Source organism: Heloderma suspectum, chromosome 2, assembly GCF_057233095.1.
Source record: "Heloderma suspectum isolate Gila_16-S chromosome 2, 16-S_ref, whole genome shotgun sequence".
Taxonomy (NCBI): Eukaryota; Metazoa; Chordata; class Lepidosauria; order Squamata; family Helodermatidae; genus Heloderma; species Heloderma suspectum.
Window position 1 is genome coordinate 172,401,977 of NC_139459.1, and position 11,394 is coordinate 172,413,370.

The window sequence follows — 11,394 nt, forward strand, 5'->3', positions numbered from 1 at the left end:
GGGCAAGTCATTCTCTCTCTCATAAATGAGATAAAAATGGAACACTGAAAACTGATGCACATATGCTAAATAATAAAATAGCAATGAATACACGGAGGGTTGGATCAATGGTTGTCCCTCTGTGAATGGAAGGGCTCCTTCCATCTGCGGAAGGCTTCCGATCCTACTGAGCATTTCTGCTGACCAAACAGGGGAGGAGGCAATAGTCACTGATTTCCTCCTCCACCTGCAGTTCCCCACCCCACCCCAAATCAGCTCTGGATGTTCCAGAACAGTTCCAGAACACTGCAAAGGGAGGGGGAATCAAACAATATTGCCTTTTCCCCTTTTTCATTGGTGGAAACCCTCTGAGAGGGACTCTGCTTAGCAATGTGCCCATAAGTGGAAAAGAGCCTGGATCCAAGCCAGAGGAAATAGCCCACAAGATGCCGCAACGTGTCATCTGAAGCTGGTCAGAGGGTTGGATCCAGGATCTGCCTTCCATGAGAGGAAGGGCTTTGCTGGGAGAAGGTCCCTCCAGCTAATGTGGGGGGATTCCCTCTCCCACCCACACCACAGCTCACCCCATTCAGCAGTGTCTCCTGACTCTCTCTGTAGGACTTTGAGGATAGGGCTGGCGTCAAGAGCAGGTATGGTTCGGCACCTGTCAAGGGCCCATGCCCCAGCAGGGGCTCACTGGCAAGGGCCCCCTGGGTTTGCACCTCCGGTTCACCATTGCAGCCTGCTTGTTCTCCTGCCTCTTGCTCTGGCCCAGCAACAGAGGTGGTGAGGAAGAGGGGCAGCAGATGGCTCTCTGCCTCTCAGGCAAGCAAGAGGCAGCAACGATGAGAAAGAGGAAGAGCAACAGCGGCTGGTGACAATGGCAGCGAGAAGGCAGATTCGCTGAGGGAGGGGGCCCATTGAGGGTGCCTTGCCCAAGGGCCCTCAAATACATGAAGCCAGCACTGCTTGAGCAGGCTGAGGGGCTGCCATGGGAGGGAGGGAGTAGGGAAGTCTACTTCCACCGGCATAGTTGCTCACACTTAAATCACGATCCAATCTGGTATGTTTAAAGTTACATCTGTCATGAAACTGATTAATTCATATTCGTTCTCCATCACAATGCAAAAATTATTCCGGTTATTGCTGACAGCCTTATTGAAATCCACAAGTCTTCTGTCAAGGCCGCAGTGCCCATTTGTGCCAGACATTTCAGCATGCTTGTGTGATATTGCAACCCTCAGTTCTTTTGATATTGTCTTGGAAAAAAAACAGTTTGCACTAAAGCAGCTCATTCAGCATTATACAACTTTAAAAAGATGAATCCCATACTGCTGTGTGGCTTGCAGCAAATGTGCAAGCACAACAGTGCTTTGGTGGCAATCCTTTGCAAATCTACCTGGGTTTTAGTGCCACTGAACAAAACAGGAATTACTTCTGTGGAGCATGCATAGCATTAGGCATGTATGTTTATTCATCTTTAACACTACAAAATCTCATATTGCAGTGTGACTTTGAGTAAGCCTTTTCAAGCAAGAGAACAATGGGAAAAGGCAGAATGAATGTACCCAACCAATTTTGAGTTGGGCCTGTATCTTCCAATGGAAATTTGTTGCTTGGATTTGGAAAAATGGATCGGATGACAAATTTCTCATGAACACTTCAAATGAGACCTATAAAACCAGCTGAACAGAAGAGAATCGTAGATCTGTCAGCTTAATTTACTTCAAAAGTCATCACCCATAAACTCACAAGCCTCAGAGCACTGCCTGCTTGACAAATTGGATGCAAAGATTAGATGGTTTTCTTGCTTCTATTTCGAGACAACAGATGGCTTCCCCTTTTCCAAACAACGAACATCAGAAGTTTCTTACCCTATGCAACATAATCACCTTAATTCAGGAGTGTCAAAAAGCACTTTTATTAAGATTTTGCTTATGTACATATAATTGATAAGCAATATGGATAGCTGGCTCAAACATATTTAAGATACATGCAGCTTACTGGATAACATATTAGAACTCCAGATTCTATACACTTAGGCAGTTCCAGCCTTGCCTGCTTCTTGGTACCTAAGGTCTACCAATGTTCCTGAGAATTAGAGGGCAAAGTACACGTCCCCACATCATTTTGGCTCCAAGGGTGGACTGTCTTGTGTCTGCTTTGACACCAGCAACTAGTGGGCTAGCCCAGAGATCCACCAAGGCTATTGAGAAGCCCACTGAAACAATCTATCAGATCAAAGGGGGTCCAAACAGGTCCATAGTCTCTACCACCAAGGAGAGATGCTCCAGAAAGGAACTGATAGAAACACGCAGGATCCGGGCCTCGTTTGCTCTCCACCGCCTGTAAATAAAATAATAGTAATAATTAATAGTAATAAATACTGGATAAACACATAGTGTCCAAACCCACAACTCACTCCCACACCATCATACTACTTCCTCCAACAGCATGTCCCAGAAACACTGTCCACATGCTAGTCCAGTGCTCGAATTCCCACCGCTAGGTCTGCTGATGTTCCTTAACTCTGTCCCACAGTGTCCTGTGACTCCTAAGCATGACCCCAAACCTCCTTTTGCCCCTGGGAGCTGCAGGGGCAAAACTGGTCCAAGACATTTTGGTGCCAGAGCCAGAAAATCTTATCTGTCTGTCTGTCTATCACCATCATTGTGCTTTACAGAGTACAAGAGGGCAGATACTTTGCCCCACAGAGCTTACAGTGTAAAATCTGACACACGGGAAACAGAAGAAGAGCAGGGAAGTGGAAGCAAGGGTTAACAGGGATGCAGTAAGCGGTTGTTTCAGTGCCATGTACTGAAACAGACTTCCCCCATGTGGTGCCCTCCAGATGTTTTAGACTACAATGCCCATCAGCTCCAGCCAGCATGGCCAATGGTCAGGAATGATGGGAGATGTAGTCCAACATCTGGAGGGCAACAGGTTGGGGAAAGCTGGCTTAGCTGCAGTAAGGCATTGTCTCTTGTACAGAGAGTTCCATCTCTGTGGAAGGGCCCAAATGGTCAATACTCACACATGCAAGACGTCCTCTGTCACACTCAGCTCCTTGCTGATCCCTCCTTTGCGGGGCTCAGGGTCTGGGGCCAGGGAGCCCAGCGCAATCCGGGCAAATGACGATGATGGGAAAGGAATGCTCAGCTCACTGATGTTAGAGGTTAAAGAACGTAAAATGTACAAGAGAGCATGGGAATGCTTCCCCCCTCCCCAAATTACCCTTCTCACAACAGATACTCTCTCTGCCTTTAAGAAGGCAGAAGATCACCTTTGTATTCTATGCTTAATTAATGTGGGAGAGCTTCTAGTCCCTGGTTTTGTACATTACATTCACTGATGTGGATTAGGATCCTCTTTTTATCCTTCACCATGCATGGAGAAAGCTGAAGACCAGTGTTCAAATTACAGGGCAGAGGACCCCTGACATTTTGGGTCAGCTCCTGCAGTGATTTATTTTTAGATGGCTACCGCAGGGGGATGGGGGTGGGGGATGACATGGCTTAAACTGGAAGGTGTCAGGGGGTTTGGCCTGTGGATTTCATTAACCTGTCTCTTCTCCCATAATCTGAGTAGTGCTGAAGACACCCTGCTCTTTAACCACACTAACCCCAAGTACAAGTGTGGTCACAAAGCATTAAAGGTCCAATCTCCCACATGAAGTGAGGTTCCAGTATTTGCCCTTACAGGCTGTAGCCTGTTCGCATTAGGATCCACAATTTATCCCCCCCCCCCCCCAAAACCAGAATGCACTTTTCACCCCGCAATCTACAATGTAGGACCTGTATAGACGCCACCTTTCAATGGATACTTATTTGGATATCTGGTCTGCTTTTGCTGAAACTTGCGTATAATTGCTAGAAAGCTGCATTTTCATCTCTCTCTCTCTCTCTCTCATATGTATTCATTCCTATGGATAGACACAAATCCATGTATGTATGTCAGAAAAAATGAAAAGATAAAGAAATAGGAACTGTGCTGTGGTTTTACTATATACAACTGGGTGTTTGTCCCCCCACCCCCCCTTCCATTGACCAGTTACAAAAGAGAGCAGGACTTCTGCACTTTTAACATCAAAAGTGGGGTTGGGGCTGGGGAAGTACTGCAAACTGCCTTCAGCTTGCAACACCAGCTGTTGCCACAACCTGCCCTTGCTTTTTCCCAGCCTCTGTACTTTCAGCAGGCTGCAAGGGACATACGGTGGCCAGGCAGTGACAGCTACGCCCTTTCCCCCTAATTCCTCATTTCTATCCCGCGCCCACTCACAGTGGGTACGGAGCACCCTTTTCTAGGACACTTTGCTTTAAAATACCCGTGGGGAGCAGCTGGACCATCCCACCTAGGAAAAGGAAAGGGCAAACAGAGACTCCGCCGCCTCCTCCTCCAACAGGGCCACCCTCCCCCTTGCAAATCAACTGACACCTCCCGCCGCGCAGGTCTTCCCAATGCTGCCTTGTCAAGAAAAGGGACCCAGGCGTCCGATAACTTGGTTTTAACGTCTGTGAACCTCCCGGGGAGTTTTAGCTATTGGGCGGCATAGAAATGTAAGAGAAATGAACTTCTCCATCCCCCTCCGCCCCACCCCTTCCATGGGTGCATCCTATTCCCGCCCCGTCCACCCCTTTCTCACGATCCCTTGTCCCGTGTCTGGATACAACGCGAGGCCCGATCCGCTCACAGCGGCCTCCCCGGAAACCTCCATCGCCGCTGGCCCCGTCCGCCCCACGTGGGCAAGGGGGCGGCCGGTGACGTTACGAGGAGGCGTGGCTCAAGGGAACCCACGCCCACCGTGGAGAGCGGCGGGGAGAGAGAAAAAGAGCGGCGTTCGGAGCGAGTCTTTGTGTTCGCTGCTGCCCTTTAAAGAGCTCGTTCACACGTAGCTCCCCAGTCCTTAATGAGTGCCGGCAGCAGCACCAAGCCGTGACTTGCGTCGCGTTGCAAGAAGCAGCGCTCAGAGAGAACTTTCATGTGACCTCAAATACCATAGCCTTGTTTACACATTGGGTGTTCACCGCTTGACGACACGGGATTGAGTTCACTTGATTGTGTGAACCGGCTGTGTCATGCATGTAAGTGCATGCCGGGCACATACTACGAAGAATGACAGAGACTCGCTTTCGAAACATATTGATTCCTTTCCAATGGCCACAGACATTACATTTCTTTCTGAAATTCGATGTATTATGCCTAAGGCCTTTCAGAAAGATCTAACGTACTTCAGTGGCCATTGTTTGCTGAACATTTTGGGTCCTTCCTGATGTTTGGATTACAACCCCCACCAGCTCCAAACAGCATACCGAATGGTTGGGGATGATGGGAACTGCAGTCTAAAATGGCTGGAGAGACCCAGGTTGGAGAAGAATAACACTGTAGAGAGAACTTTAATATTGCCTCAAATGCAATGCTTTTCAATGGCACTCATCCACACAACACCTGCTTGTTTTATATGATTATGGTTTATTATAAATAGAATAACAATATTCATCACTTGATTTCTCTATATTTGATAACTTCTGTGCTGAATGTGCAAAACTGGCTCCAGTGTGTGTATGTGTGTGTGTAATACTGTACTTGAGGCAATGTGAGAGTTCAGCCCACAGTATCCCCTTCACACATGCAACTCATCCCTGGATTTTGCAATGCTCCCATGATTAATATGCATATGTGAACCAGCCCCAAGAGTGCAATGATTAAGTGTAGAGAAATTAAATGATGGACGTGCACGTATGAACCAGCTCAGGGAGAGAAAGAAATCAAATCCCTGTTCCAGAAGCTGAGCTCCCACCGTGTGAGCCTGGTGACATGGAAAGTTCTTGTTTTGGCATGAAAATGTGCAGATATGGGATCAATTTATGTGTGCTTTTCAAAAAGCTTGCTTTTGTATTTTACAGTTTTCATTTTTAAAAACCAAGTAATTGCCCTGAGACCTAATGATAGGATGGGATATAAATAAAACACTATCAGTTTACATAGCAACATGTTATCTTTGCCTTTAACGGGAAAGCACCTTCTTCAAATGCCATCTGTCATTTCCCCCTCTGGGACCAAACTGTCTTTGACTCTGTGCCTCAGTGCTTTTTCCGTTTTCAAGAAACACTTCCCAACATTTTAGGAGGTGTGCCAAGTCCCTTCTCATAACAGGGATGACAGCATAGTTGTCACATCCAGTGCTTTTAACAGCTATACAGCAGGCAGAAATCCAACAGGTGCAGCCCTTTTAGGAAGTGTGCCAAGTCCCTTATCTGAATTTTCAAACCAACAGGGATGACAGCAGAGTCATTCTGTGCTTTTAACAGCTATACAGCAGGCAGCAATCCAACATGCACAGCTTTTCCTGGCATTGAGATGGAATGATGAAGGAAGCTATGCCTGCGTGAATTTATGCTTGTCATACATGGAGTTGTTAAGGGAGGGGGGACTGGTAGTATAAGGTGGCAAAATTGCCAGCATCAGAAATGAGAATGTCAAATTTATGCTACTACCTTAAATACCAATCATAATCATATGCTTGGGGACAATTCACAGGTATGTACATTGCTTGAGTTCTCTGTGCTTGATTGCTGTATTCTTGATGAGCTTCAGCTGAAGATATAAACACCTCTCTCCTGATTGTGCTGGAGGCAATATCCCAGTTCTGTTTGTATTCTTATATCTGCAGTGGCCCATGAGAATCAGGAATATACTGCTTCTGAATATGGAGGCTCCATTCATCTATCATGCCTACTTTCCACTACTGAACTGTGTAAGATGTTGCTATTCGTGCCAAGTGCAAAATTATCTCCAGTCTTCAGATCCCACTATCTGCAGGGAAATCACTGCAATTCAAATAAATTTATATGGTGGTTTTGCCACGGTGGCTGAAATGTCTGAACGTGAGGTGGTACCATGTTCAGACTGTTAATAACATTCTGTCCAGAATGTTATTATAAACATTGCCACCCTTAAAATGGTAAAGAAATAAAACAGAGCATGTCCCCCTCCAAACACAAGCATCACACATTTTCATTCCTGCTGTGTAGGCACAGTCCACCTACACAGATGTGAAATCTGGACACTGAAAATATTTGCATGAAATTTACATATGCTAATTCGTACCTATATATTTATTATTATTACATTTATATCCCACCTTTTTTCCTCTTGCAAGGAATCCAAGGTGATTTACATGGTCCTCCTCCTTTCCATTTTGTCCTCGCAACAACCCTGTGAGGTAGATTAGGCTGAGAGTCAGTCACCCAGTGAGATTCATGGCCAAGTGGAGACTAGAACCTGGATCTCCCAAGTCCCAATCCAACACTCTAACCACTATACCACACTGGCACTGCAAATTTAGAAATAATAACTAGGACTTATTTAAATTTCACAGAAGGCAAAGCCAGCCAAATTAATTTCCTATCCAAATCATACCAAATAAAACAAATACTTTAATTAATTTGCACCGCATCCCCAGATCATCCTAAATCAGTTGTTCCTCTTCAATTAAAATTAATTTGCAATGGCTGAGAACAGGTGTGAAAAAATGCACAAGGGAGTGGCTGGAAAGTTTATTCCATGAGCCCTTTCAAAAGCTTCCATTGGCACCACTGGAAGGTGTTTTTCTATGCTTAATTGCTATGAGAAGGGGATTTGTATGCGCTCGCATGTGTGTGTATGGGGGAGGCGGTTGCAGCATGTGAGGAGGGGAGGATGGACTAACGCTTCCTGCCCCAGTAGTGATCCCCCTTGAAAACTGCCCCTTGCATGGCTGGCTGTGGAATGCTGGGAGATGTAGGACTTTTCTCTATCTAAACAGGCATAGGATTGCTCCCTAAACCAAGGGAAAAAAAACCCTTCCATTGGCACCAATGGATTTGGGCTGTGGTTAAAAGATTCAGGGCCCTGGTTGCTCAGGCCTAGCAACAGCCCTGCAGGGCACAGAGCAACCACATCAGCTCAACAGCTGGTTGTTTTGTTTTGGAAGGTAAGAGCCATACTAAAATAATCACTGCGTGAGGATAGATGGCTGGCAGCCCAGAGGGCCAAGAAGGCCCCTAGTGAAAGCCCTGAGCACCCCCTCCACCCCTGCTTTATTATACACACCAGCTGCTTTCTCCCAGATGTACTGGCAAAGGGCTCTTTATCTCAGCCACCCAGGGTGAGGCAGCAACAACAGCAGCAGCTTTGACAGAGTTTTCCCCTCATGCACCTCAGCTGCTCACTCCTGTGCAGGAGGCAAAACAACACACATTGCACTGAAATAAGTGGAGGTGCGGAAGGGAAAGGCGGCGCCAACAATTAGACAGACTACAGGGACACTGGTGCTCACACTGGGGAGAAAGGAGTTAAAAAGAAACCTCTCCCTGCCTCCCAGCTCCCATGGGAGCGACTTTGTCCTTGCGGGCTCTTCAAGCCTCTATTTCATGGAAAATAGAACTCCTGTTAAAAATAGTTGAAGTGTCAAGAGGGCCATGAGAAAGCCCATCAGCTTCTCCACCCTGGCACCCTCCAGATGTTTTGGACTAGAACTCCCAGTCAGCATGGCCAATAATCAGAGATGATGGGGGCTGTAGTTTGGATATGTGTCTGCGTGTTTGCTCTGTTTATACACTTGTAGCTAAACTGTTTTTCTATTATGCATAATACTGTATTTTTAAGGTTTTTAATCTCTGTAAACCACTCAGCTATTGGGCGGTAGAGAAATGTAATTAATGAATGAAATGAAATGTAGCCCAAAACTTCTGGAGGGAGCCAGGTTCAGGAAGGCTCCAATAGGCCATCGCCATCGCCACCCCATCACTCCTGAGGCCACTGCTACCCCACCACTCTTGGTCCACAGCCTCTGGTTCTGTTTCTCTCATGGTGTGCACCTTCCTCCTTCCCCCCCACACTTTCCACGCTCCCCCAGCAGAGTATGCTCTTGCTGCACCTTCCCCTCCTAGACTCCCTTGGCCAGTCCTTGTGCCTACGAGATGAACACTTTATGGGAAGAGTATGATATTCTAAGTTTATGATGTGGTTAATGGCCTTTGCCTTAATAAAACAAACCCGACTTCCTGCTTTTTTACCTCACAGGAAGTTCTTCCATGAATAACTGACATAGTCCAGCCTGTGTTCAGTGTCTAAATCCGTGAGCATAGATTAATAGTATTTCACTAGCATCGGTCTCTGGGGTTGGTATCCCCAGCTAGAGACCTCTTGGCGTTGATACTCGGACTCCCACTCCCACATGGGCTACACACTTTAAAATTAGGGTGAATCCGATGGGGCTGAAACAGAAGTGATGCAGGAGACCCATGGTTGGATCCCCCATTGTGTTTCCTCCCACACTTAAAAGTAGAGGTGCTGGGAGGGGGGAGAGTTTAATCCTTTCCCTTGCACTGTTTTCCAGATCTGAATCACATTCCCCCTCCATACACACATGTGGACGCATGCGCGCGCGCACACATACACACACACACACACACACACATACCAAAGCTGCTACAATCCCCACAATGGGGCATGATACAAAGTACCTGGTATTTTTCCTGTTGAGGGACTCAAAAGCATTCTTGGAGCAGGGGGATTCGGATCTGAAAGTGACATGAGGATGTGTGGAACGGGTTACACTCTCCTCTTCCCAATAGCCACTGCTCATATCACAAGCAGAGCCCCCTATAGCTGCTTTTAAATTCAGAAAACAAAATGGCAGTAGATAACATCACATCTGTTTTGGCCATGCTGTTCCAACCACTGCACACAGTTATCGGTTTCTTTTTGCACATGTACAGAAGATTGCAGCACTGTGGGAAACACACAGCCTGGCTTTTTGGTCCCTTTCAATGGTATGAGCCCAGGTTTCTTGGCTTTGCTATCTGGCTTTCTCTTGGAAACATCATACAAGCCAATATTAGCTGCTGCCCACTAGAAGGTCCAGATAGTATTAGAGCAGCCTTCCCCAACTGGTGATCTCCAGATGTCTTGGACTTCAGCTCCCATCAGCCTCAGCCAGTATAGCCAATGGTCATGGCATGCCGAGAGTTGAAGTCCAAAACAACTGGGTACCAGGTTGCGGAAGGCCCATTTAGAAGGTAGAAATAAAAAAAAAATAACCATCTCCAAAGATTGCGTGTTTGTCATGTCCCAAAGAGGGAGGATCTACCACAGTGTCTGTCTGAATGCTCCAGTTATAGCTGTTGGGGGGGGGGGGGGGGGAGGAACATCTCTTGCACATTTTGAACAAGATGAGTCCCTGGAGCATTGATCGAGAAGACCCGAGTCCTTGTGGAAAGTTTATAACTGATAATTTCTGCTCTTGCCTCATGCAAAATTAGACAAAAGTTGATTACTAGAACAGCATTAATTCTGACAGTGATGTTGAATATCATGGTTTAGCAGTGGTTTAGGGAGCAATCCTATGGCTGCTAGTCGGTGGCTAGACGGCCATAGGATATGTCAGTTTCTGGGAACTGACCTCAGAGCCCGCACTCTGAGGTTGGTTCCCGGAGAACTGACCTTCCCCCCGTCCTGCACTGCTTCACAGGCAGCTTTGAATAGCCCTGCGCTTGGAAGAGGAGCATGGAGTGGCGAAAATGGGGCATTCCAGGGGGTGTTCCAGGGCTGGGAAGGTGGAAATGCCTGTACGACACATCCTATGTGTCGGCAGCCATTTCCCCTGCTCCGCCTTCCCACGGCTAAACAGCTGAAATTGGCTGTCTAGCTGCAAATGCAGGGCAGCTGAAGTGCCGAAGGGATTCTGCCCTGCAATGGATAGGCGGTCACCTCAGAGTTCAGAGGCGGCCACCTATCCCCATAGGATTGCGCCCTTAAAGTTTCACACTTACCCAGGGGCAGAGTGCAGGGAGGGAAATATAGAGGTACAGTTACGTCTGCAGAACCAAAACACCCACAGCTCGGGGGCGGGGGGGTGAAACACAGGTAAAAAGTGTGGTGGAAGGTGGGGGAGAAATCATTTTATCTTTTTCCCTCCCGTTGCAGTTAATAGGAGGGCAATTTTGTATAACAGATCCTGTCCTGACATAAGATTTCCACTGTCTTTGAGGGTGCGCCCATAAAATGAAGTGAGGGGGAAGGATTTAGCATAGATATGTTCCTCCACCATATGGCTCAAGCTCAACCCAGGACTCTACCCCATTTTCAGGGATCTACCATCAGAACTTTACTGATGGAGTGGAAACTCTTCAGCACACAGAAGTGTTTCCGCAGGTGTGTTTTTGGCAGCGGAGTTGTACTTCTGCTGGCAAGAGCCTCCCGTCTCATTCTAACACCCCTCAGCTGATGAACCAGTGAATGTAGAATTCTGCCAGTAGGCTACAGTCTGGGAGTAGACTCCACTGAACTCAACAGGACTTACTTCTGAGTAGGCATGTATAGGATTATGCTGGTAAATACTGTTCAGTTGTCTGATGGGCAGGATCAGTTGTC

General features: G+C 47.0%; 1 protein-coding gene across 1 annotated transcript; it reads right to left on the reverse strand.

The window, feature by feature from the left end:
• Positions 1-1,423: 1,423 nt before the first annotated feature.
• Positions 1,424-4,723, reverse strand: LAGE3 (L antigen family member 3). Its single transcript, XM_084836070.1, has 3 exons — positions 4,647-4,723; positions 3,014-3,142; positions 1,424-2,325 (listed from the first exon to the last, which is right to left on the reverse strand). The coding sequence occupies exons 1-3, from the start codon at positions 4,691-4,693 to the stop codon at positions 2,214-2,216; spliced, it is 288 nt and encodes a 95-aa protein (XP_084692196.1). The 5' UTR covers positions 4,694-4,723; the 3' UTR covers positions 1,424-2,213.
• Positions 4,724-11,394: the final 6,671 nt, after the last annotated feature.

Bases quoted from the DNA above. Each gene is read 5' to 3' on its own strand.
- LAGE3 (XM_084836070.1), bottom strand. From the start codon at position 4,693: ATGGAGGTTTCCGGGGAGGCCGCTGTGAGCGGATCGGGCCTCGCGTT. The intron at 3,143-4,646 runs GTATCCAGACAC...CTCTAACATCAG, and splicing joins AGCGGATCGGGCCTCGCGTT to TGAGCTGAGCATTCCTTTCC. The intron at 2,326-3,013 runs GTGAGTATTGAC...TTTTATTTACAG, and splicing joins ACAGAGGACGTCTTGCATGT to GCGGTGGAGAGCAAACGAGG.